The sequence below is a fragment of the Vulpes vulpes genome, chromosome 16 (assembly GCF_048418805.1).
Source record: "Vulpes vulpes isolate BD-2025 chromosome 16, VulVul3, whole genome shotgun sequence".
Taxonomy (NCBI): Eukaryota; Metazoa; Chordata; class Mammalia; order Carnivora; family Canidae; genus Vulpes; species Vulpes vulpes.
Genome location: NC_132795.1, coordinates 51,400,766 through 51,427,486, shown reverse-complemented (window position 1 = coordinate 51,427,486; position 26,721 = coordinate 51,400,766). Strand labels below are relative to the sequence as shown.

General features: G+C 56.0%; 1 protein-coding gene and 1 long non-coding RNA gene across 5 annotated transcripts in view; one reads left to right on the top strand and one right to left on the bottom strand.

The window, feature by feature from the left end:
- Positions 1-78: 78 nt before the first annotated feature.
- Positions 79-3,864, bottom strand: LOC112934078 (uncharacterized). Its single transcript, XR_011997940.1, has 3 exons — positions 3,777-3,864; positions 1,905-2,091; positions 79-1,485 (listed from the first exon to the last, which is right to left on the bottom strand). It is a non-coding gene; the product is annotated as an uncharacterized lncRNA (long non-coding RNA).
- Positions 3,865-3,901: 37 nt separating this feature from the next.
- The window catches only part of ARHGAP8 (Rho GTPase activating protein 8), a 66,064-nt gene continuing 43,244 nt past the window's right edge, over positions 3,902-26,721 (top strand). The window contains exons 1-3 of one of the 4 annotated variants that reach the window (XM_072742155.1): positions 3,902-3,941; positions 21,424-21,543; positions 23,080-23,223. In XM_072742155.1, coding sequence (XP_072598256.1) covers positions 21,507-21,543; positions 23,080-23,223 — 181 coding nt within the window. In that variant the 5' untranslated portion in view covers positions 3,902-3,941; positions 21,424-21,506. Of the gene's footprint in view, positions 4,085-6,995; positions 7,103-21,423; positions 21,544-23,079; positions 23,224-26,721 lie in introns of those variants that run through there. The other 3 variants (XM_072742156.1, XM_072742154.1, XM_026017438.2) reach the window with 3 other exon arrangements.

Below are 26,721 nucleotides of genomic sequence, written 5' to 3'. Positions count from 1 at the left end.
GTTCAAAGCAGAGCAAGTCTTGGCTCAAGCAGCTGGCAGGGAGAGTTAATTTGAGAGAAAACAAATGTGCAGCCTAAGACCTTGGACCAAAGGATCTTTATTTCCTCCTTTCTTCAAGCTCTCCAGCCCCCAGTGCTTATTAACGTGGAATTTGCTGCTTGGGGAAGAGCCAACTCTCCGACTTCATAAACATTTGTAAGAGCAAATTTAATAAAGCCGGAATAATGCCATTCAGATGTAATTCCTTCGTTTCGCATTATTATTCTTTGTCTTCTCTTGCAAGGCATTTGAAATGCACGGAGTTATTGTTATAGCAACAAAAGGAAATGAGTAACTGGTGGCTTGCTGATTAGACGCACTTGGGGAAAAATGGAGAAAGGAACCTAACCGGGACCTGCCTGGGTTTTACTGTTCCTTTCTCTTTCTCCTTCCTTTTACCATGAATGGCGAACACACCTGCATTGTTTCCCCTGTAATCACTCTGCATTACTGCCTTATCATACGCATGTTATGATCACTAAGCTCTAGCTGTGGAATTTGTATGAAAGTCTCACAAACACAAGTGCGGGGAGGGTGGCATTTTCCCCCCTCCGTGTCTTAATACCGTGCAATTATGGGGCCAGCCACAAGGCGACTGGGGGATTTTCTCTTCTGTCCAAAGTTGCTTTTTAAGACAGAAAACCTGCAAACTGTCCCTCTTTTGTGGGAGACTGAACTTGCATTGATACTAAAAAAAAAGATGTTTGGGGAGGCCTGGGTGGCTCAGCGGTTTAATGCCTGCCTTCAGCCCAGGGTGTGATCCTGGGGTCCTGGGATCGAGTCCCACATCAGGCTCCCTGCGTGGGGCCTGCTTCTCCCTCTGCCTCTGTCTCTGCCTCTGTCTCTGTCTCTCTCATGAATAAATAAATACAATCTTTAAAAAAAAAAAGATGTTTGTATTCCAAAAAGGAGAAGAGACACAAAGCACTAGATTAACCCAATGGAGTGTGGATCGAGTGTGTGAGTTACTGGCATGAATCAAATCCTTGATGTCATGTTTTGAGAGAGAAGGATTTGGTGTACAAATAGGCCCATTCCCGCTCTGTCCAGAGGCACACACATGTATGGGTGTGAGAAGTTAGCACCACAGTCCCCTCTTCGCTACTTAGAGTCCTTTGGGATCAAGCAGTGTACGCAAGAATAAGAGGCAGGTGCAAGGTGCTAATTGAACAGGCTGGCCGGTGAGTATGGTTACAAATTCTTTGCACACAAAAAGGCCGCTGCTTGGGTGATGATGCACATGGGGAGCAGGGGTGTGGGAGCGCCTGTCTCCGGGGCCCCAAAGAGACCAGGTCCAGCCACTCGTTGACAAAATCCAAAGGCAGGGAGATGAGTGATGGTGACACAGGAAAGCAGTTTATTCCATTGAGGCCAATGCTGGGAAGACAGCGCACGGACATCTCAAATGCTGTCCCCAAAGAGCTGAAAAGACGTCCAGGTTTATACCTGGAAAATGTGGGACAAAGGTCAGTGGGTTGGAACAGGTGGGCGGTAAGGGTCAGGTTGTCATTGTCGTGGGCTCAGTCACCTGGGGATTTGCTGGCTCAGGGGGGGCCTATTGCTTGAGGGGGTAGTTCTGGTTCCCAACAGGGGATGCTCTGCCTACAGGGTCTTTCACCTGAGTTAAGAGATACACGGGAGGGACGCCTGGGGGGCTCAGCGGTTGAGCGTCTGCCTTGGCCCAGGGCGTGATCCCAGGGTCCTGGGATCGAGTCCCGCATCGGGCTCATAGTGAGGAGCCTGTTCCTCCCTCCACCTGTGTCTCTGCCTCTTTCTCTGTGTTTCTCATGAATAAATAAAATCTTAAAAAAAAGAGAGAGAGAGAGAGTGAGAGATACACGGGAAAGAACTTAGAAGGTACCAACCGAGGTCAGCACAGAGGCCGTGGGAATCTTCTTTCAATGGTAACAGGAAACGGGGGTCATCCTTTCATCCACGTTGATTGGGGTTGGCGCCAGCTCTGAGCCCAGCCGGGAGCAAACGGCCTTGCAGCCCCGGTCTGCCACAGAATGGAAACAGCCAATTTCGTGCCGGGCACTGGTCCTGTCGACACTAATCCATATTCATGTATTTCATGGTTATCATTAGCAAAACCGGCGGGAAGCAGACTGTCTTTTGACTTTGGGGAGGATAAGGCCCTGGTCTAACTCCCTTCCCGCCCCTGGAAAGGTTATGTGTCTCAGACTCAGCCAGTCAGAGGCCTTCTCTGTTTTTTGTTTGTTTTTTTTTAATTTAAATTTAAATTTAAATTTTTTTCTGCTAGTGTCAGGAGAGAAACTCCACAATTTGGTAACACAGTATAAGAGTGTGTTATCAGAGGATGCTTTGGGTTGCAAGGAATAAAAAACTGTAAACTAGTTTAAACAAGACTTTATTGGTGCATCAAACTAAAAAGTCCAGAAGTAGGGCAGGCTTTGGGGCAGGTTTGATCCGGGGGTTCTGGAGGACCTGGTTCCTTGTCATCTCTGTTTAGACCTCTTTGTGGTCACAGGATGGCCTGGTGAGTCCAGTGCACCAACCTTCCTCATCTAGTTTGGGGGAGGGAAAAGGAGGAAGCAGGATTTCTTCTCCCCCAACTATTCCAGCCAGGACCAGTTACTTCGAGAACCTTCACCATTACCATTAAGGAGGGGGGTTATTATGCTGGCTGGCCTCTGCAATCAGACCCCTCCCCCAGAGATGGGGAGAGGTCAGCATGTCTGATTATTTTGGCTGCTGGACGGCGGCTACTGGGCACCATAGAGCCCATCACACATGGTCCACCAGTAGCCGTGCCACCGTCCATGCAAAGCAGCCTGGGACTGGGGAGCCACCTGTCCCCCTCCACCCGGGTCAGGGGAGCACTGGGGCTGGGGCGAGGCATGAAAGGCTCTTGTGGCTGTTGTGTGGAGGCAGATCAAAGGGGCCAGGGTGGGGCAGGGGGACCTGGTAGGGGGCCGCTGCATGAGCCACCTGCGAGGTGCTGGTGGCCAGGTCTCCTTGGGCCAGTGTGGGGGAGAGAAGTGGTGGTGCCTCATCTACTCTGGAGTAAGAGCTGTGGGGCTTGCTGAGGGACCGCAGATGGGACGTGGGAGCTGGAGGGGAGCCAAGGATGACCCCAAGGGTTTGGACAGCGCCCAGGGACCATGAGGTAGGAAGCCCAGGGAGGGGCTCCAGCTGGCCCTCAGGCCTCTGCACAGAGAGGGCAGGTGGGGAGGTGGAGGCAGGACTCTGGTCAGCAGATCTTCGGTTAGGATCATCAGGGTATAGACCATGTTGAGAGCAGGAGGCTGGATGAGATCAGCCGGTGTAGGCAAAAGCGGGGTGCAGACTGGGCCCCGGGGTGGGCTTCAGGGCAGGGAAGTAATGCTCCCACGGGCGGAAATGCAGCACGTGGCCTGAACGACCCTTTAGAGGCCCAAGTCTCCGTCACACTGCCTCCTCCAGGAAGGCCTCCTCCTGGCTCCTCAGCTTGGGTCAGGGCCGCGGTCTCTGGGGAGTTCTGAGCTCAGCGTGGGGTCCCCACCGCCGCCCAGGAAGGCAGCACCGGGCCCAGGAGACGCTTTGGGAGATTCTATGGACTCCTCCTGCCTGCTCCTCACTTTGCACATCGCCAGCGCCGGCAGGCGGGCGGGCACGGAAGGGGCCAGCCGCAGGGGTGGGCTGTGCCAAGGAGGGGCTGACCCGCGCGAGACGCAGGCGCGCCCCGGGGGCTAAGCCAGGGGCTCGCGGCACCTCCCCCCCGCCCGCGGGCTCACCTGTGCGGCCGGTCCCAGCCCCGCCGCGACCTCCGCCGACCCGGGCGTCCGAGCCCCAGAACCGCAGCGCCGCGCGGGCCGGGGCGGGGCGAGGGGCGGGCGGGCGCGGGGCGGGGGCCACTTCCGGGGCGGGGCCAGGTGAGGCGGGTCGGCCGCGGAGCGCAGGTGAGGCGCCGGGGGGCTGTGGGCAGGTGAGGCCCGGCGTCCGCGGGGGAGCCCGCCCGAGCCTCGCGTGGGGACGCCACGCGGCTCCGACGGTGTGAGCGGGCGGCCGCCCCGGGTCACCGCCCAGGTGGGCCCGGCGACAGGTGACCTGCGCGGGAAGGCGGGCGAGCCCAGCGGCCCCGCCGGGGGGGGTGTCTCCTCGCCCTTCCCCCCCTCCCCTCTGGGTTTCCTGGAGCACGCTCCTCCCCCTCCTGGCCCCGCACCCTCCCCTCCCCTTCCTGGCCCCGCACCCTCTCTTCCCCCTCCTGGCCCCGCACCCTCTCTTCCCCCTCCTGGCCCCGCACCCACTCCCCTCCCTGCTCCCTGCCTCTCCCCCCTCCTCGCTGCCTGTGCACCTCCTCAGTCCCTGCTCCCTGCCTCTCCCTCACTCCCTTCCCTCCCTGCTCCCGGCCTGAGCCCCTCCCCTTCTCTCCCTGCCTCCTCCCCTCCTCTTCTCTCCCTCCTCAACCCTGCACCCCCTCCCCTCCCTGCCTCTCCTCCCCTTCCTCGCCCTCCCTCTTGGCCCTGCACTCCTTCCCTCCCACTCCTCCCCCTCTCCCTGCACCCCTCCCCTCCCCACCACTCCTCTTCTTTCTCACCCCTGCACCCCTTCCCTCCCTCCACCCCTCCCCTTTCTCCTGCCCCATCCCCTTTCCCCCCTCCTCCCCTCCCCAGCCATCTGCCTGGCTGCTGGCCCCCCATTCCCCCCCATTTGGGGTCTCTCATTTGGCAGGGTTGCACATTGTACAGGCACATCAGCCCCCTCACCCCAAACCAGGGAGGTGGGAGGCATCTGTCCATTTGACAAATGAGGAAACTGAGGCTGAGCAGGTGCTAGGCTGATTCAAAGCCAGGGCTCTGGCTGGGCTGCTGGCTGGGCCAGCCCCAGGGGTGGAAGCCCAGGAGTGAGTGGGCCAGAACACACAATCAGTTAGGGGCGAGGCCCTGGCTCCTCTCCCGGTTCTCAAGCCCTGGCATGGGGCCTGGTCCCAGAATTCCTGGGGTCACTGACTGCAGCACTGGCTTGGGGCTGTGTGGGGTGGCTCCCCAGGCCCCTGGAGAAGGACCTTTAGAATCCTCAGGAAGGGGGCACAGGGGTGGGGACATGGCCCTGGCTGTCTGGTGGCCACAGACTGGGAGGTGCTGGGTCAGAGGCTACGCTGTGCTTTAGCACATCTGTGAAACGTGGTGTTAACATTCATGCCGGTGAGAACTTGGAATTTAAGTTAAGACTCAACAGTCAGCATCCTTTGGTTGGTTTCTGTTGGCCGTTTTGGGGATCTCGTTCGTGCGTTTCTCCTTTAATACAGTGACTAACCATTCCTCCATGTGACACCGGGAGGGGGCAGTGAGCAGGGACACAGGGTACTGGCCTGAGCCCAGCTCTTCCTGTGGACAGCCGCCTCCACAGTCCTTGGACACAGGAGACCCAGAGGGAAGCTGGGGGCTAGAGGGGGGTCACGGGGGGCATCCTGGAGGAGGCAGCCATTGAACTGGAAGATGGATGGGGGAGGTAGGCATGGAAGGTATGCAGGTTGGAGTCACACGGGGAGGGGGGGAGGTTATTCACCCATAAGGTGGGGTGGGAATGCCTGCAGAGGACCTGATAGGTAGGGCCGGTAGGAATTCACCTAGATAACATCACTGAATCATTGAAATGGGACCTCAGTGAGATGTTTTAAGGTCTGGAAATTCCTTGACTAGACCTCGTGTGAACCTACGGCATCTTCCTAACAGGCTGTTCCAGGCCAAGTCGGAGGCGCGCAGTAAACGGTGGCTTCAGTCAAAGGGGGCACAGCAAGAGCTCAGAGCACCCTGGAGCTGCCTGGCGTGCTTATCTTTGGCCGCATCCAAGACTCCATCCCATCCTTTGATTTTAATGCTCTTTCCAGGCTGGGGACACTGAGGCACAGAGACGGCAGGGGAGAGAAAGAGCTGCAAGGGGAGGCAGAAACCTAGCTGTTGAGCAGGGTCACTTCCTCTCTCAGGGACTCAGCCTCCTAACCTGGGAAACGGCCCCATTGGCCACCCTTCCCTAAGGGCCATCAGGCCCCGACCTGCAGGCTCGCTTGCCGCATGGCTCGCTCACAGCAGCCTCCCCAGGCAGGAGGGCTGTGACTATCCCCCTAGATGAGGACGTGGAGGCGGGGAGGCTCAGGTGACTCTCCGAGGGCGCAGGGCCCGCGCGTGGAGAGCCAGCCGGATGCCCGCTGAGCTGTGGCTGCAGCGTCCTCACCTCCCTGCATCCTCACCTCCCTGCCAGGCTGTGGCACCTCCAGGCCACTGGGGTCGGGCTTCTTGGTGGAGATGTTCAAAGCCTGCAGGTGACGGTCCTTCAGATGCCTCAGAAGTTAGCATCAGGATCGAAGAATGCTCTCTCTGGTTTCTTTTCAGATAAATTGTTAAACTTCTCCATCAACCCTTGGGTTGAAATGGATGCTCAGGGAAGATGTACTGGGTGTGTCCAGAGGCTTCCCGGGCCTCAGGGGCACAGCCGCGGGGAGCCCTTCTGGGGACCCCACTGGGTGGTGTAGGGATGGCCTGGGAGATGCCCCTGTGGGGCTCCTGCTGGGGACACCTGCTCCCGAGTCCTGGCTCCTGGAACTTCCGGCAGTCCGCTCTGGGTGCCGTCCAGGTTTCTGGGTCCCCGGAGGGCGGGAGACCCGGCTGAGTCATGGTCTCCGTGTTCTTGCCTCTCAGACAGGTTACATAAGCAGCAGGTTGTCCTGAGGCTCAGAGGGGACATCGTGGGCATTCAGGAGGGATAGGGTGGCGCTCTGCTTAGCAGCTGGCCCTGGAGCCCGGCTCCTGACCTCCCCCACCCCCTGGCTGTGTGCCCTGGAGCTGCTAACTGGGGTTGCTTGCCGCTCCGTGTACCTTGGTTTCCCCATCTGTAAATGCAATGTTAGTACCGACTCGGGGTTACTGAGAGGAGCGAATGAGTTGACTTGCGCTCAGCACCTGTGACAAGGTGTGGCGCCTTCATAAGTGTGTTTCGCAGTATTGGTTCTACCCATGGACCACGGGGAGCGTGCAGAGTGAGCTTGTGTGGAACCTGCTCCTGCCCTGGCTGAGGGGCAAGCAGTTCTTTCTTCTGATGCAGCCGATGGGCGGGGAGCCTGGTGAGTGTCCATCAGAAGGAACTGGTTTGGCAGGTCAGGAGTCCAGAAACTCCTGGGGAGCCGTCCCTTCCCTTCCCCCTCTTGGAGGTGAAATTAAAACAAGCAGAGAGTGACACCTGGGTGGCTCAGTGGTTGAACATCTGCCTTTGGCTCAGGGTGTGACCCCGGGGTCCTGGGATTGAGTCCCCATCGGGCTCCCCACAGGGAGCCTTCTTCTCCCTCTCCCTGTGTCTCTGCCTCTCTCTGTGTGTCTCTCATGAATAAATAAGTAAAATCTTAAAAAAAAAAAAAAAAGCAAGCAGAGAAAATCCTTGTGGACAGTGGGCTGTGTGGGCCTTGTGGGTGGGCACCCTGGTTATCTACAGGGAGGCTTTGGTGGTTAAAGCCAGGGAGGGCTTTGAACCAGCAGGGGCACGGGTGGGGCTTCTGGAAAGTGCTGCTGCTGCTTCTTTTCCTTTTTTTAAAAAAGATTTTATTAATTTATTTGAGAGAGAGAGAGAGAACAGAGGCAGAGGGAGAAGCAGGTTCCCCCCTGAGCAGGGAGCCCAATGCGGGGCTCGGTCCCAGGACCCCAGGATCATGACCTGAGCCAAAGGCAGACGCTTCACCAGCCAAGCCACCCACCCGGGCACCCCGAAAGTCCCTCTTTGTTAGGTCTTGTTCTCCGCTAAGTTCTGGGTGCCTCTGACGCCCCTGCAGCTCCCAGGTCACCACTGTTGGTTCTGTGCTGTTAAAACACCTTTGGGAGTAAGCAGGACGGCCCAGTGTGAGCTGCTGCCGCGCTGCAGCCACACTTGGTCTGGGCTCGCCCCCACCTGCCTTCACCTGCTTACTCCCCCACCTCCAGCCCCCCCGCCCCCGCTCCTGTATGATTTTTTTTTTTAAGATTTTATTCACTTATTCATGAGAAAGAGAGAGGCAGAGACACAGGCAGAGGGAGAAGCAGGCTCCATGCAGGGAGCTCAACATGGGACTTGATCCTGGGACTCCAGGATCACGCCCTGCCCCGAAGGCAGGCGCCAAACTGCTGAGCCACCCAGGGATCCCCTCCTGTATGATTTTAAGTAGTCCCCAGACTCCATAAATATCACAGTGTGGATCCCCTTTTTTTAACATGACAATACTATTACTATGCTTTTTTTTTTTTAAAGTATTTTATTTATTTATTCATGAGAGACACAGGCAGAGGGAAAAGCAGGCTCCCTGCATGGGAGCCCAATGTAGGACTTGATCCCAGGACCCCAGGATCATGACCTGAGCCGAAGGCAGACGCTTAACACTGAGCCACCCAGGCAGCTCTGCTTAAAACAGTTAACATAGGGGTACCTGGCTGTCTCATTCGGTGGAATGTGCGACTCTTAATCTCAGGGTTGTGAGTTTGAGCCCTACGTTGCGTATAGAAATCATTTAAAAAAAAACAATTAACATAATTCCATAATGTGCAGTACGCATTTGGATTCCCATTTGCTTCCAATATCAATTTTTTTTATCCTTTCTTTTCTTTTCTTTTTTTTTTTTTTTTTTTTAATAGGCTCCGCACCCAGCACAGAGCCCAATGCGAGGCTGGGACTTGCAACCCTGAGATTAAGAGTCGCGTGTTCTGGCGACCGAGCTACCCAGGCGCCCTCAGATTGAATTCTTGAATTGGACTTGAGCCAGCAGTAATAACAAGGAACCATTTATGGGTCCCTTCCTCCCTGCAGGAGCCGCTGTGCTCCAGGTAGCCAAGACAGCCCGTGGGAAGGCCCCGAGGCGGCAGCAGCTTGAAGTGTTTGAGGGGCAACCTCAGACGGCCCTGAGGCCTGTGTGACTGGAGCAGAGAGAGTGGGGCTGGGGCTGGGGAGGTGGCATGAGGTGGCTGCAGGCACAGGCGTGAAGAATCAGTGTTTCAGGTGCTTGCAGGGGCTTGAATTTTATTCCAAGAACTGCAGCAGGTGTTGGTGCTCGCAGGGTGTCAGGAAGCGTCTGGATTGGGTAGTCGGGATATTCAAATCCAGCATGGGGGTGGGGAGAGGTGTAGAACGGAGATCGGGGTTTGAGGATGGAGAGCGTGGCATTGAGCACCCATTAGGAGGAGTCTCAATCGCCGCCCTCCTCGCTGGCCCTGGGCTGGTTAGTGTTGGGACTTGGGTGAGACAGACACAGCCCTGGCTGTCTGTGACCATATGGTGATGGGTCGGGACACACAGGCACATGGCGAAGGCCCATGAGGACTCTGAGGGAGTGGGGTGTTGCCCCAGGGGAAGCCCCTCTCCTAGCTTGGGGTAGGAGGGCCAACTGAGGCCTCAGGATGCTTTTTTTTTTTAAGATTTTATTTATTCATTTATTTTCTTAGATTTTATTTATTTATTCATAGAGACACACACACACACACACACACAGAGGCAGAGACACAGGCAGAGGAAGAAGCAGGCTCCATGCAGGGAGCCTGATGTGGGACTCCATCCAGGGTCTCCAGGATCACGCCCTGGGCTGCAGGCGGCGCTAAACTGCTGCACCACCGGGGCTGCCCAGGATGCTTTTGATTATAAGGAAGAGAAAACCCAATTGTGAACTGGCCCAAAAGCCAAGGAGGGTATTTTGGCCCACGTAGCTGAAATGGTCTGGCGATGGTGTGGAGACCAGGTATGGCTCAATCAGGGTCTGGCAATTCCCTGCCTTCTCTATGAACCCCTGGATCTTCAGTGGGGAGTGAGTTGGCTGCAGCATTCTGGCCTCATCTTCATACATGGCTGTGCGGACAGGGACTTCTCTATGGGTCCTCTCTTGCGATCTTTCCCAGAAGCATCAGGGAAACTTTTCCTGGTGCCTCATGGACCTGAATGAAGCCGTTCCTGGGACCAGAGAAGTGGCCCTGTGCTGACTGGCTCGGGCTTGGCTTCCCCCAACACAGCTTGGAGAAGGGAGATAGGATGACTGTTAGGTAAGCAGGCCACCCAGAAGGGCTGTGCAGGGGATGGCCTACACCTGCGCAAGCACCCAGGTACCCTGGCGGGGAGGCGGGGGGTGGAGCAGCCCTGTCTGCCCAGACAGCCATGGGAGTGGGAGCCGCTAAGTCCTGGCACCGTGGCTGCGAGGGCCCCGGGACAGGCAGGAGGCCCCAGTGAGCAGCTCTGGGGCAGAGTCCTTTGGCCTGTCGGAGTACCGACCCGGCAAGCTCACGCAGCCCATTACAGCCTGTTTGGGTCTCGCTGCTGGTGTCTCACCTGAGAATCGTGCCTGGTTCCAGCGGCCTCTGGTGCTACTACTACCTGGACGCTGGTCCACACGTGCCTTCCTGCCATTGTCAGGGCCTCAGTGCTGCGTGTGAGGAAGAGCAGGAAGTGGGGGGTCTGCTTTACTGAATTTGGAGCAGAGCTGAAACAAGAGCGTGAAAATCGCTTTTGGGGAAGAGGAAGAGAGAGAGGGCGCATGCGTGCGACACCGTGCGCACACCAGGGGAGGGCAGGAGGGAGGGAGACAGAACCTCAAGCAGACTCAGGACTCCGAGATCATGACCCAAGCCGAAATCAAGAGTTGACACTCAAACAACTAGAGCCACCCAGATGCCCCTAAAAATTACTTTTTATGAGGTACCACTAGAGACCTGAGAATCTCAACTCTGGTGACCCCCACCCCTTGGCCCCCCAGCCATGGGCAGGGGCTCCAACCACTCCCACGTGGGCACTGCATCCCCTTCCCCTCGGGGTGCCAGCCCCTCTCCCTGGGGCCTGTGAAATACGGGCTTGGGGGCCCTTCCCCCCCATCCCTTTAGCAGAAGCTCCTTCTGCGATGCGCGGCAAACCCTTCCTCTGTGCACCCTGCACACGACCACACCACTCAAATTCAATTTAGTGCTAATTTGCCTGAGGTAAGTAGGTGTTAATTTGTAGCTACTGCATTAAGATAATTGCTGTGAGGGGCCTATTTGTGAAATGTGCAGATATATTTTTATAGCAACAAACCATTTTGCTATGAATTATAAACAGATGGGTCCGGTGATTTGGAATCTCTTTTGCATAACATGCACGTTGCAGCAGGCCTGCTCCGGTCCATGTCTCCAGCCAGCGCCCCCCCACCCTCCCCCTTCGGGCGGGGGCAGGGGGTGGGGGGGCTCCTCGGGGAGCCCGGCTCTCGGCTCAGGGGTAAAGGGTCTGGCACCGAGAGACCCAGGGGGAGGTGGCGGTGGGCAGACTCAGGTGGAGGGTGATGGAGCTTGTGCCCCAAAACCACCGCTTAGGAGGGTCAGTGCATTTGTAGTGTCTGCACGATGCTAGGTTCTTTTTCTTTGTTTTTTGGGTTTGGTTTTTTTTTTTTTTTAAGTTTCTGTTTATTTTTTAAAAGATTTTATTTATCTATTCATGAGAGACACAGAGAGAAAGAGAAGGGGACACAGGTAGAGGGAGAAGCAGGCTCCATGCAGGGAGCCCAACGTGGGACCCGATCTCGGGTCTCCAGGATCCCGCCCTGGGCTGAAGGCAGCACCAAACCACTGAGCCACCCCGGCTGCCCAGATTTCATTTATTTAACAGAGACAGAGCACAAGTACGGGAGGCGGCAGACGAGGGAGAGGGAGAAGCAGGCTTCCCGAGGAGCAGGGAGCCCGACACGGGGCTGGACCTCGGGATCATGACCTGAGCCAACGGCAGGCGCCCCATGGTGGTAGGTTCTAGGGATCCTGTGCGCGCGTCCAGGCAGCAGCTCAGCCCTCACGAAGCTGATCTGCTGAGGGGGCCCCATGGTAACATTAACCTGAGGACCACAGACGCAGGTGCACCCTCGCACCCAGTGGAGGTTTACAGATGAGCTCTGGGACATTAACTGTGTGGGACAGGCTGGGGAGGGGATTGTGTCAACACAGGTCATGAGAATGAACAGGACATGGCGGGGAGCACCAGTGTGTATTTGGTCTCTGACCCAGTTCTGGGCACGGGGCTCCTGGGAACCCAGGGATGGGAGTGTCTTTTCTCATTCTTAAAGGGTTCCTTTTGGGCACCTTGGGGGCTCAGCAGTTGAGTGTCTGCCTTCGGCTCAGGGTGTGACCCCGGGGTCCTGGGATCGAGTCCTACATCGGGCTCCCTGCAGGGAGCCTGCTTCTCCCTCTGCCTGTGTCTGCGTCTCTCATGAGTAAATAAAATCTTTAAAAAAATAAAATAAAAGGTCCCTTTGGATCTTACCTGAGTTCATGCTAATGAGGGGGCTAGTGGAGGGGGCTAGAGAGTGGACCCCCTCCGTCCTAATGAGAGGGTTTGAGCCTTTCAGCCCTACCCCCCAACCTCCAGGGAGAGACCTGGGGCTGGTAGTTGAGGTCCATCATCAAGCACAGTGATGATTTAGTCCTGCCTCTGTGCTAAGTGGCATAGGAGAGCTTCCCGGCTGCTGAGCACATGGGGGTGCTGGGAAGGTGGTGCACCCAGAGACCGTGCACACACACCCGATACCTTGCCCTGTGCAGCATCTCTTTTTTTTTTTTTTTTTTTTAAGATTTTATTCATTCATAAGTTCCTGGGGTAGGCGGGAGTGGCATGGGATTTGGGAGAGCATCTGATGGGCCGAGTTTCTGGAGCTGCAGCATAGTGGGGAGAGGAGGATGCCCAGGGTAAGGGGGTGCAGGTGGAGTCCAAGCTGGACTGGAAGCCCCAGGCTGTGGGGCCTCACATCCTTGAACGGGAGCCTGCTGTCCTGTGAGCAAGGCCAGGCTACATGTGCCTTTTCTTACTCCGTGTCCCTTCCTTGCAAAGCTCTAGGTGCCTGGAGCAAGGCTAGCATTAAAAGATCATTTCCAGAAAAGGGATAAAGCCATGACTGTCCTACAGACAGAAAAATGGACTCGCGTAAAGGATTTTGTTTAACTCACGAGGGAGCCAGGCAGGTGGTGTCACCAGACTGAGGATCTGACATGCAGAGGTCGGGAATACAGAAATAAAGTGAAAGGGAGGCAACTGAGGGCATTTTGGGGGAGGGGGGGTGGGGAGCAGAGGGAGAACCCACCGGACTTCCACCTTCCACAGGACAGGATGGGATTTGCATCTCTGTAGACAAGTATTATTTTGTGTTGCTCTCAGCTCTCTGCAGTTTGCATAGTTAAAGCTCCCCAAGGATGGAGTGGGGTAGCCCCCGGAGGGGGTTCTCTGTTCTGGACAATGTATAGTTTCCTTTCTTTCTTCTTCTTCTTCTTTTTTTAAATTTAATTAACTTATTTGACAGAGAGAGAAGGGGATAGAGCACAAGCAGCAGGAGCAGCAGCGGCAGAGGGAGAAGCAGGTTCCCTGTGGGGAGCCCGATGTGGGACTCGATCTCAGGACCCCGGGGTCACGACCTGAGCTGAAGGCAGACGCTCAACCACTGAGCCTCCCAGGCGCCCCTGTTTTGTGATTCTGGTAATTCATGGGAAGAGCAACCTGAGTATGTGAGAGACTTGAATCAGGTTCTCGAGGGACATAGAGCCAATAGATATTTATCTATAATTTTGTCTGCAGGTGTTGGCTTATGCAGTTGTGGGCGCTAGCAAATCTAACATCCGTAGGGCAGCAGGAATTCTCCATTTATCTCCAGGCAGAAGTCCGTTCCTGAAAAAAATACCTCAGCGTTTGCTCTGAAGGCCTTCAACAGATTAGACAAGATCCACCCACATTCTGGTACATCAGCAGCTTTACGCAAAGTCAGGGGGATTAACTGTAAACGTTAATCCCATCTACAGGTACTTTCACAGCCACACCCAGGCTGGTGTTTGACCAAACAGCTGGGCTCCACTGGCCAGACAGGTTGACGCGTAAAATCAACTGTCACAAGGCCGATAGGACCAGACTTACCCTGGTGCCCAAGCCCACTGCTCGCCTGGATGCCTCCCAGCCAGTCGGCGCCACTTGGGCTCCTGGACCTGCAGCTGTGGGACCAGCTGGGCCCAGTGGGAGCAGGACACTGGCCTCCCCGAGGGGCTCCTCGGCTCCTTAAGTGGCAGCACCGCGGAGGGGCTTCCTTCTCCCGCGCTGGCCGGGCTCCCATCCTGCTCCCATCCCGCGTGGGGTGGGGTCCCACTGACCACGTGCAGTGGGGGTGAGGAACCATCTGACGCTGGTGCGTGCTGAGCCTTATTTTACTCGAGTATAAGATTGTGGGGCTGGGGGAGCTTACAGGGTCCTCCTTACAGACCCCTCCCCCCACCTGTTGCCACAGCAAGGCACCAATCACCTGCCCACCTGTGCGCTTGCAAACTTCAAAACAAACAAAGCTGCCAGTGCTTTCTGAGATAGGCGATCCGGGTACAGGTTTTGAGCAAATGAAGGAAAAAAGGAGTAAATATCACTTTGTTTGGTTAAAGCGGACTCTGGAGGAAAAGCAAAGCCTCCTTGGCTTTGGTGGCCTTGAGCTCCCCAGGCCCAGCTGCTTCCTCATGCGGCTCAGCAGGGAGGCCCTTCCCCCCCAGACAGAGGAGCAAGAAGAGGCCTGGGTCCCTCCTGGCTGTTCTCAGCGCCTCCTGCGAGGCTCTGAAGTGAGAATGTTCCAGACAGTTCTCCCTTGGGTCGGGCGGGTCCCTCAAGACGTGTCCCCGGAACGTTGCTTTTGAGCTGTTTTGAGCTGTTTGTAGCAGGTGCGTCGGTCCAGGCTAGCCCACAGAAGGGGTGCAGGAGCACCCTGAAGCTCTGGGGGTGGGGACAAGGTGGCCCCTTCCCATGCTCCAACTTCGGGGAGGCCCTCTGGCCTGTCGTGAGGGATAAGCGGAATGACCGGGTGGTGGTGAGTCCCCCACAAGGCTGGGTCGTCCCCTTTCCGCCCCCTGACAGCAACAGCCCTCGGCACCCTTGTGCCTGGCAGCCAGTCTCGTTGGGTGGCCCAGGGACGGGTGACCGAGGTGAACAAGCTCTCCACTTACCAGGCTTTCTGGCCGGCACTCCTTGCACCCAGCTGCCACGGCCCGAGCTGTGGGGTAGATGATTGAGTTTCTTTTCTCACTTTCACCGCAGGTAGAGGGTGGCTCACAGCCGGGCCCTGTTGTCACCACTGCCACCCTCCCTGGAGCTGCCTGCAGCTCCGGGGAAAGCCAGATTTGGAAGGTGGCTCAGTGCTCCCGACGTGGACACCGTGGGCCCGGGGGTCTGTGTGGGGCAGTGCTGGGCCTCCGTTGCCTGGTGCTCTGGGCCCTGCATCCTGCCAGGGAGCAACCCGATCCCGTGTATGGACCCCAGCCCTGGCCAACTGGCTGTATGGCTTCCGTCCATCTGGCCACCCTGTGTTCAGAAGCCATGGCCTCTAGGGTCAGGGGACTTTGGAAAAATGCAGGCGACGCCAGCCCAGGGAGGCCGTGGGCACAGTTGGTAGCAAGTCTGGTCACTGGTATGAAATGTGTGTCTTGAGCAACTGGTCTGAAACTGTCTTGTGCGCTGGGGTAGGAGGTGGTGTCACAGTGGCGAGGGCCTTGCTGGAGATGGGGGCCCGGGTCCCAGGCGGAGGTGAGCCAGGACCTGCGTGTGTGCGCGTGAAAGGTGTGACTCCCCAGGCCTCATCTGCCCTTCTTCCTGGGGCTGCTCCCCTTCCCCGTCCCTCCCTGGGCTCCCTCCTTGTGCCCTGCCAGGGTCTCCCACCAGCAGCGTCCTGGCCGCCCCCCCAGGACTTGGCAGCAGGGCCCTGCTCCGTCTCAGCCCAGAGAGGGCAAGGCCCTGGCGAGGCCACCAGCCATCCGAGGAGGGAGGGGGGAGACATGGAGGGAGGGCACAGGCTGGCTGGAACTGGAGTGTGAGCTGGGTCACTATTGCCAGGGCTCCCAGAAGTGGAAATGCAAACCACCCAGGCCTGCCTGTGCCGAAGTGGATGAGAGGTGGACGGGAAGGAGACAGGAGTCCGTGGAGGCAGCTCCAGGTCACATCGGCCTCAGTTCTGTTGTCTGATAAATGGGGGCAGGTGGTGGCCTTTGTCAGGGCCGGGCCGGGGCTGTGTTCCTGCCTCCCTCATTCCCTCCACAGTCGTACGGGGTTGGAATTGCTCCGAGAGCAGGAGCTCGGAAGGAATAGTAGGGAGCACGTGCTTGATGCGGGAATTGGTGCTGTTCCTTGCGGGTTCTCTGTGCATCTCAGCTGAACCCTGGGAATGGGGCTGGCATAGCCCCTGCCTGGCCCTCCCGCTGGCGGCTCCGGGCGGCTCCTGTGCACGGTGACGGGGTCCTGTGCCACCCCGAGGACACGGACCAGGCCCCATCAGCACCGTCTGCCATTCGGGCCTTGTTGGCAGCTCCCCGTGTCCCGGGACCAGCTCCCCTGCTTGTTCATGAACCAGGGTTCCAGCAAGCTCTGTACTCACGCCACCGCCCTGGGCCTTCTGGTGTCCGATGCGCCCACCCCACCCTGCTCGCTCTGTCTCTCTTTCTCCTTTTTTAAAAATTTTATCTATGGGACGCCCAGGTGGCTCAGTGGTTGAGCACCTGCCTTTGGCTCAGGGCGTGACCCCCGGGTCCCTGCAGGGAGCCTGCTTCTCCCTCTGCCTGTGTCTCTGCCTGTCTCTCATGAATAAATAAAAATCTTTTTAAAAAAGGATTTTTATTTATTTATTTGACAGAGCATGGGTGAGCGGGGTGGAGGGGCAGTGGGAGAAGCAGGCTTTCCGCTGAGCAGGGAGCCCAATGACATCGGATTCAATCCCAGGACCCTGGGACCATGACCTGAACCCAAGGCAGATGCTTCACTGTCTGGGGCCACCCAGGTCCCACTTTTTTTTTTTTTTTAAATAACATCAGTTTTTGAAGAGGCTGGGCTAGTTGCCATGTGGAATGTCTGGTTCTAGATTTCACGGTGTCCTCTCTTATGTTTGTGGGTCCCCGAGGGCCAGTTCGTCTAGAACAGCCGTGCTGGAGGCTCCCTGAGATCCACAGGAGACCTTCCGGGCACAAAGTCTTGGTGGGTGTGTCCTCGGCCCAGCAGCGCCCCGGGAGCCAAGGACGGTGGCGGCTCACTGTCTGGCGTTAGACTCGCTTGCTTGACTAAGGCCCCGGCTAGGCACCCAGACACAGGCATGTGCCCCCCACTCCTTTCCTGCGCCCCAGATCCCCTGCCTCCCTGCGGGGAGGTGTGCTCCTGGCGGCCTGGGCTGGCTATTCTGGGGTCTGGGATGTTTGGGGCTGATGGCTGGGCTCAGAGTGGTCGGTCCGGGTGGATTACAAAATGCACATGTAATCTGAGTATGACTCTATTTTTATTTTTTAAAGATTTTATTTATTCATGAGAGGCACAGAGGGAGAGAGGCCGAGACGCAGGCAGAGGGAGAAGCAGGCTCCCTGCGAGGAGCCCGATGCGGGACTCGATTCCGGGCCCCCGGGATCACACCCTGGGCCGAAGGCAGACGCTCAACCGCTGAGCACCCCCAGGTGTCCCCAAGAGTGAGTTTAGAGAACATGGGTGTGTCCAGACCAAGACCGGAGGCAACGTGCAGAAATAAAAATTGTTCGCAGGATCCGGGGCAGCCTTCCTCCCCTTAAATTACGTCCTTGGTGTTGCTGTTAGGCCAAACTTTGCCGTCTAGACATGCTCTGAGTAGAGGGAGGGCAACGGATTGAATTGCGGCGACATGAAGCGGACTGGGCTCGCTAAGAGATCGTGTTATCACCCTGGCACGGGGGACATTTGGATCAAGGGCAGAGCAGTGACCTTGGGGGCCCCATGGAATGCGGGTCACTCAGCCGTGTCCTGGGGGTGGAGGGAGCCAGGGCCAGTACCAGTGTAGGGCTCAGGGTGTAGGGCCTGGGTTGGGTGTAGGGCCAGGGTCAGCTGGGGCACCACGTAGCTCCATTGCTAAGCCAGTTTCCCCCTCAGAGTTTTCGGAAACGAAGTTCATTTACCTTGTAACACAATCGGAAAGAAAAGCAGGGTGGGCCTGGTCGTTTCATTCTCCTCAAATAGAGGACGTTGAGGTAGTTTTCATGGACTTTTCAAAGAAAATAATTTTGTTAGAAGTGACAGGTCGTCTGTAATCCGAACTGGCTTATGCGGGAAAGAGGATTCATTGGATCTTTGCATCCAGGTGCAGCTGGATCCAGGAGCACGGCGTTTTAGGGGACTGCTTCTCTGTCTTGCTCTGCCTTCTTTCTGCCTTTGGGTTCATTCTTCTCACATTCCACCTGGTGACCTTTGGTAGTTCCAAGCCCACCACCTCATTGTTTGGGGTGCAACGGAATAAACTTAAGTATCTTTTCTGGGATGCCTGGGGTGCTCAGCGGTTGAGTGCCTGCCTTTGGCCCAGGGCATGATCCTGGAGACCCGGGATCGAGTCCCACATCGGACTCCCTGCATGGAGCCTGCTCCTCCCTCTGCCTGTGTCTCTGCCTATCTCTCTGTGTGTCTCTTATGAATAAATAAGTAAAATCTTTAAAAAAAAAAGGGTATGTAAAAAAGATATCTTTTCTTAGGGCACCTGGGTGGCTCTGCTGGTTAAGCATCTGACTTTTGGTTTCAGCTCAGGACATGATCTCAGGCTTGTGAGATCAAGCCCCACGTCGGGCTCTGTGCTGGGCACGGAGCCTACTTTATTTTTTAATTTTTTAATTTTTTAAACATTTTATTTATTTATTCATAGAGACGCAGAGAGAGAGAGAGAGAGAGAGGCAGAGACACAGGCAGAGGGAGAAGCAGGCTCCATGCAGGGAGCCCGACATGGGACTCGATCCGGGGTCCCCAGGATCACACTCCGGGCTGAAGGTGGCACTAAACCACTGCGCCACCGGGGCTGCCCTGGAGCCTACTTTAAAAAAAAAAAAAAAGAATCATTTCTTCTCCATAGCTTTTATGGAAGTCTCAGAATTCGCCCCGATTAGAACAGTGGAGACGTGGGATCACTCCCGACCTTACCTCTGTGGCTCAGGGCGTTTGCAGCCGTGATTGGCCAGGCAAGGACCCCATGTTCTGACCCTGGGGTCTGAAGTGGGTGCGTTACTGGCAGAGGGGGCAAGGATGCCGGTGGCCATGAGGACAGCTGTCCACCCTGTCCAGCCAGGTCCCCCTTCCTCTGTGACCACAGGCCTGGACTGTGGCCATGGTGCGTGTCTATGGTGTCCTCCTGTGGTGCAGGCAGTGTAGACCGGGGATGCTGTGCCCCTGCTATCTCTGGTGTCGGGAGGCGGCCTCCGCTGCCCCTGCTGTGCCCCTGCCATCTCTGGTGTCGGGAGGCGGCCTCCGCAGGCTCCTTGGCCACTGTCAGTTCCTGCATGTTTCCGCTGAAGGCCGCTCCCTTCCTCCTGCTGACCATTTCCTGTCCGGGTCCCTCTCAGCCTGAGCACTTTTGAGGGCACACGTCCGTTCCCCCCTGTGTCTGGGACCCAGGGTCCTGTCCAGGGCATTCTTGTTGAAGGAACAGATGTGGTCTCCTGCTGCCGCCAGGCATTCCGCAGTGTGACACTGGCCCCCTGTCCTGCACGCAGCCCTTCCACCTCCTGCGCAAGCCCTCCCCGACTGCCTGACACGTCTGACCCCCCGAATTCCCTCAGTTTTCACAGCGTGAACAGACACACCCACACATCAGCACCTGGGAGTAGAATGTGGCCAGCCCCCATGCCCCTCCCTGTCGACGGAGGTCGCCGTAGGTTTGTTTTGCCTGCTTCAGACTTTTAAAACGTGGAATTGTGTACCTGACCTTTTGCTGGGCGTGATGATGAGACACCCCCTCCCTGCCCCGGGTTGGGACACACAGCTGTGGAAGACACATGGCTGCGGGGCGGGTGGCCGTGGGACGGTCTGGTTACAGCTGCCTTCCACTGGCTGTGGCTACTTAGGCTTGGGGCTGTTTCGAGAGTGCCGCCCAGAACACCCGAGCCCCCGGCCCCTGTCTTTCCGTGCACAGATTTCCATGCACATTCTGCTGCGTGTGTGTGTGTGTGTCCAGGACTGGGACCCCGGGGCCTGGGGTGCCCACCTACAAGTATTCTTCATACTAAGTTGGATTCTAGTGTTTAAACAGCAGCTGTCATGGGCAAGCACGGACTCTGACTTCCTCTCCCCACTGCCCAAAGTGATCAGTTGTGACCATGATGAGGGGCTCTCCATGAACCCCTTCCCCCAGGCAAGGGACATGCATCTCCGGACCCTGGGCCCTCCCTGACTCTCTCTGCTCCTGCACACCTCTGGCCGGCGCCCTGGGTGAGCGCCTCTGCATCATCTCTTCCCAGGCTCTGCACCCAGGCAGGTGACTCCCTGACCCCTGGGTCAGTTTTCTCATCTGTAAAATGGAGAAGGAAAAACAGCTCTTAGCCCACAGGGAGTATTGAAGAAGGGGAAGGGGAAGGAAGATTTTACATTTTTCATGTTCATAAAACATGCTTTACGTTGTCAGCTGTGCATTGTTTTAGTTTGGATCACTGCATCTTCTAAGAGCCCCATGGGCTTCTGCAAAAATGAGAAACGGCTAAATGTGGAAAAATAAATGGATTTATCACCCCTCATCCTAGCACTCTTAGAAAACATCATTTTAACAAAGTCGTATGTTTCCTTTTGCTATTAAAAATGGGTCTGGGGCACCTGGGGGACTCAGACGGTGGAGGGTCTGCCTTTGGCTCAGGTCATGATCCTGAGGTCCTGGGATTGAGCCCCATGTCAGGTTCCCCACTCGTGTTCTCTCGCTCTCTCAAATAAAGACAAATAATTTTTTTAAAAAAAATAACGCACAACCGTGAGCAGTTCTGATCGATCTTTGCTGGCCCCATTTCCCCCTCCCTAAATGGGTGCAGGAGGGTGCATGCGTCTCTCTGAGCAGGAATGATGGTGGCCTTGAGGGCTTCGGCTCTGGTGGCGCTGTTCTTGCTCCAGGTGTGCCCCACCCTTGTGGTCGCCCTGCCCTGCCCCGCTGGTACATGGGGCTGCTTGGTGAGGGGGAGCCCTGGCCATGGGCAACAGTCCCAAGGAAGAGGCCGTCACACGTGGGGTCGGCGCCACCTTCGGGGCTCCGGCTCCTTGGACCTCCCCCACATGGAGGGGGTGCTGGGCAGTTGAACAGAAGTGGAAACATTGTCTCGATTTGGGGTCTTGGGGAATCAGAAGTGGGTGCATTTTTTTTCTTAAACGTTTTTTTTTTCTATTTGAGAGTGGGGAGGGCGCACAATCAGGGGGAATGGCAGAGGGAGAAGCAGACTCCCCGCTGAGCAGGGAGCCCGAAGCAGGACTTGATCCTAGGACCCCAGGATCACGACCTGAGCCGAAGGCAGAGGCTCAACCTGCTGAGCCACCCAGGCACCCCGAGAAGTGGGTGCTTTTTTTTATGTTAAGGAGAGAAAAGCAAGCCAGGCACCCAAAGGGCATTTCCTTCCATCCTCGAGCCCTAGTGTGTCCTTGTGTGCGACATGTCCCTGGTTCTGTGTGCTTCTCCCTCAGGGTGTCGGAAGGACCCTGTGCCTGGATCCCCGAGAGGTGGCCTCGGGACGGTGTGCCTGGGCCGTCCTGCCTGGTGGCAGAGCATGTCCCGGCTGGACCTGGAGCAGCTGGCCGAAATAGGTAAACGTGTCTTCTCCTCCGGCCTCGTCCTGCGAGGAGGTCATTGGCGTGCATTTGCTTTTAATATATAATATATGTATGTGACTCGGGAAGTCGGCCTCTGTAAAGAGTGCCCAGTGAGGTCATCCTCATCTGGGGTCGTACCAGTCCCCTGTCCCAGCAGGCCACACGGATTGCCTTTTTAATCTTTCCAGGGCACTTTGCACAGGGGTTCAGATGAGCCCCTGTGGGCGATGAGAGCCACCCTCCTGGGTTGTTGGGGGGCTCAGGTGGGACGATAATCCTCATTTGCTGCTGAAGGCCACGCGTGAAGGTACCAGATTCTGTATCCCCATCTCAGAGACCAGCAAACTGAGGCTCAGGGTAACAGGGAACCATGTCAGAGCCAAGCCTCTGGAACCACCCCTGGCGTTTTGGTGAAGATCACATGTGTGTATGTTTACATGGAAGGCTATTCCTTGGTTGTTTTTTTGTTTATAAATAAAATCAAACATTTATTTACGTGGAGGAATTCCAACCCTGGATCTTTCACATGTGAAGGATGACATATTCTATGTGTACACAAAACAAGGGGTGACAGGGCTGTAACAAGCAGTGTGGCCTTGGGCACTCATTCCCCGTCTCTGAGCCTCAGTTTCTATTTCTGTCCACATGGAGGACAGTATTCAGCCCTGAGGCCTCATTCTATCCCTCCATGGTTCTGCATCCTCAGCAGGTACGTAGTGGGTACACAGCAGAGGTGGGTGCATAGTAGGTGCACAGGAGAGGTGGGTGCACACTGAGCAAATGCATAGTGGGTACACAGGAGAGGTGGGCACATAGTGCACAGGAAAGGCGGATACATAGCAAAGATGGGTGCTTAGTGGGTGCACAGGAGAGGTGGGCACATGGTGGGAGCAGAGAGAGGTGCATAGTGAGAGCACAGCAGAGATAGGCACATAGTGGGTGCACAGGAGAGGTGGGCACACACTGAGCAGATGCGTAGTGGGTTCACACTGAGCAAATGCACAGTGGGTGCACAGGAGAGGTGGGCACATAGTGGGTACACAGGAGAGGTGGGTACATAGCAGAGACAGGTGCTTACTGGGTGCACAGGAGAAGTGGATGCATGGTGGGAGCACTGGTGCATAGTGAGAGCACAGCAGAGATAGGCACATAGCGGGTACACAGGAGAGATGAGCATGTAGTGGGTGCACAGGAGAAGTGGGTGCCTGGTGGGAGCATAGTGGAGATGGCCACATAGTGGGAGCACAGCAGAGATAGGCACATGGTGCACAGGAGAGATGGACACATAGTAGGTGCACAGGAGAAGTGGGTACATAGCAGAGACGAGTGCATACATGGTGCACAGGAGAGGTGGGTGCATGATGGGAGCATAGCGGAGACAAGCGCATAGTGGGGGGGCACTGCGCAGAGGGACAGTGGTTGCACAGCTGAGGTGTGTGACTCCTATAAAAAGACCTCAGGAGGCCCCCTCGTTGCCCTTCTTCCTCGGGAAGACAGCTGACTTCCTCTAATCCTCGCCATCTGCCATAGAGCTGCAAAGAGATGAAGAGGAGGCAGCTGCCCTGAGCATGGCGGGAAGGCCCTTGGTGGCACCCACGGCTGGCCAGGACCCGGCGCTGAGCATGGATCACCCCTTCTACGACGTGGCCAGGCACGGCATCCTGCAAGTGGCAGGTGGGTCGCAGCTGGTGGCCCCAGGCACACTGACAGTGCCGTGTCCCCGTGGCACGGGCGGGTTCTTCCCCGCTGCTTTACTCCAGCTGGCTGTGGCCACAACGGGAACTGAAAGAACCTGCCAGGGTTTTGACATGCCCGTTGGAGTCAGAGCATCGCCGGGTGCTCCGGAAAGCCAGCAGGCGGCGTTGGTCTTTAAGGAGCAGAGGCCAAAATTAAATGGATTGCTTTATTAACCAAGGACAGTGTTGTGTTGCTTCCCATCAAAGGGAACAAACATCTGCCCACACTTAGAAGATGAGCAGCCCCATGGCTAGCAATGGGTCTGGGGGAATTTATTGTGTCACTTTGACGAGGCCTGAGGGGTCAGGGCCATATGGTGTGTTTCATGGGGGCAGCATTTTAGTTGTTTCCCTGGGGGATAGAATCAGGAGATACAATATCCAGAGATACAGTAAGAGGAGGCTTATTGTAGGGATTGGCTCTCGCGTGACCGTGGAGGCTGAGAAGTCCCAGGATCTGCCGTCTGCAAGCTGGGGACCCAGGAGGGCCGGTGGGTGTAAGTCCTAGCCTGGGCTCTGGGGAACCAGGAGCACTGGTGCTCCCCAGGGCCCAAGGCCTGGAGAAAGTGGGTGTCCCAGCTCAAGCACAGAGCAAACTCGCCCTATGCCCTTTGGTTCCATCCAGGCTCCTAACAGATTGGGGTTGCCCTCCCGTGTTGGGGTGGGCGACCTTCTTTCCTCAGTTCAAAAACTGCTCTCCCCTGGAAGCACTCTTGCAGACACACCAAGAAATACTGTTTTACCAGCTGTCAGGGCCTCCCTTAGCCCAGTCGGGGTGACTCGTGGAGTTAGCCGTCATGGGCAGTGACCCTACCATCTCACCTCTTTGTCCCCTGCACTGAGCTCCATAAACAATAGTTCCTGTCCCAAAGGAGCTGGAGACTTGTCAAGGTGATGATCAAACAGAGGGATGGTTCTCAATAGTTGGAGGCTCTAGAGACACAAGTGCTAAGTATTTTGGTGCACACTAAGTGCAGAGGCCCAAGGAGAGGATGGGGATGGACAGGTGGCCAGCCATTCCAAGCCCCAGATGTTCATTTTGGAGAACTGTTAAGGTTTAGGGAACAGGGATGGTTGCTGGATCCCATGTGGGGGTACAGGTCAGGTGCTTCCTCACAAAAAGAAGGCAGGAAATATAGGTATTTTTCATAAGAGGAAAAAATACATTATTTATGTTAACATGCAATGGGTTATTTTTAAGGCTTTTTAGAATTTATTTAAGAGAGAGAGAGCGTGCACACATGCATGAGCAAGGGGAGGAGCAGAGGGAGAGGGACAAGTCGACTCTGTGCTGAGTGGAGCCCGATCCCACCACCCTGAGATCATGACCTAAGCCAAAATCAAGAGCCGGAGGCTCAACTGACTGAGCCACCCAGGCACCCCTGCAATGGGTTATTTTTAAATGAATAAATATTTTTAAAAATTTAAATAAATATTTTAAAATTTTCTCGTTTAGATTTCTAGTATGGTCAATTTCAATAGAAATAACCTGCTTTTTAAAAAATTTTAAGACTCTTTGAGGGCTGGGGCACCTGGGTGGCTCAGTTGGTTGAGCCTCTGACTCTGGTTTCGGCTCAAGTTGTGATCTCTGGGTTGTGAAATCAAACACATTGGGCTCTGGCTGAGCTCGGAGTTGGCCTGGGATCCGCCCTCCCCCTCCCCCTCTCCCGCTGCCCCTTCCTGAGCTCGCACGTGCTCTGCCTCTCTCTAAAATAAATACACGTGCTGCTGTCTCTAAAATAAAAGAATGAAATCTTTTTTTTTTTTGAATGAAATCTTTTTTTAAAATATTTTTTATATTTTTAAAGATTTTATTTATTTATTCATGACAGAGAGAGAGAGAGAGAGAGAGGCAGAGGAAGAAGCAAGCTCCATGCAGGGAGCCCGATGTGGGACTCGATCCCGCGTCTTCAGGATCACACCCTGGGTTGAAGGCGGCACTAAACCACTGAGCCACCCAGGCTGCCCTGAATGAAATCTTTAAAAAGCAAAACAGGAACAAACTCCTTGAGGGCCTCGGTAACTTTTAAGAATATCAATGGGTTGGTTCCAAGATCTAAGTCTGCGAAGTGGTGGCCTTGTGCATGAGCTGTCTGGGCGGATGTCCCTTGTGCGCTGGGGAGGAATGTGTGTGTCCTGCCGTGTCGGGCGGAGAGTTTTACGTATTCAGTTCGGTTCAGTTGATGAATGGTGTCCACATCCTCTCCTTCTCAGTCACTTCTGTGTCTCCTTCCATCATTTGCCGACCGGGGTGTGTTCAAAGCGCCCTGATTGGCATTTGTTAGTTCCTGCCTTTGGTTCTATCTGCTTTTGTTCCATGTGTCTCGATGCTTGGCTTTTAGGGGGCTTGTCCCCTTAGGATTGTTACGTCTTCTTGATGCGTTGACCCCTGCCTCAAGGGTCCTAGCAGCACGGGGTGAGGTTCCCAGGGGCGCAGAAGGAGAGTTGAATCAAGGGCGGGGGGCCCTAGGAAATGAGTTGGGGTCATTCCTTTAATGCAGGCCTCATCTCCGCCTGCTTGGGACCTGGGGGCTGGGACAGGGTTCCTTCCTGAAGAGAGGCTGTCGGCGTCCTCGAGGTTTTTGGTGGGTCCTTTGGCACCACCGTTCAGGGTCTGTGGGCTGCCCTGGGTTGTGAGCAGGTTCTTCCAGAGGTGCTCCAAGGTCATCTCGGTGGGACACCTGAGCCCAGACTCGAGCTACAAGTTTCCTTACAGGGGGGTGGGGAAGGATTACAGCTTGAGTCCCTGGATTCTGGAGATTTCTCTTGTGTTAGACAAGAATTCTCATTTAAACAGCAGCTTCTCTAGACGTTTAACTGTCTTTAGGGAAGATCTGATGGCCTCAGGCCGCCCTCTAAAGATGCCAGCCCAGCCAGAGGACCTCAGGAGTCCAATGGAGGCGGCTGGAGCAAAGCTGGGCGGAACCAGCTCTGCACGTGGGTGACACGGACATCATAGTCCAAGAACTAGAGCAACGGAAATCTAAACACTGCAGCCTGAGTGACGCGGCGGCCGAGGAGAGAGGAGTCGTTAGATCACAGATTAGTCACAGATCAGCATCCTTGAAACCCCCGTTGGTTTTTCGATCGGAGCACCCGCTGGCAAGAGCCCCTGGCATTGCCTCACGGAGGGTCAGCCCTCTGTCCCCTCCTCCCAGCCTCACCTGGGCGTCTGGCTCCGTCCCCTCGTCCCCTCGTCCCCTCGACCCTCACTCCGGTTCATGCTCCTCTGTGGCTGGCCTGCCCCGGGCGGGGACGGTTCACCACCTGGAACCCTTCCTGCTCCACCGGGAGGTGACGTGGGCCACGCTGTGCCTCCTGCCACAGTGATGAGCAGACATGGCTCCCCACCAAGGGGAGCCCCCCCATTTCCTCTCTGGGTGTCACCTCCCCCAGAACTGGACGGCCAGGTCTGCAGCCAGAAACCAGGATCTTG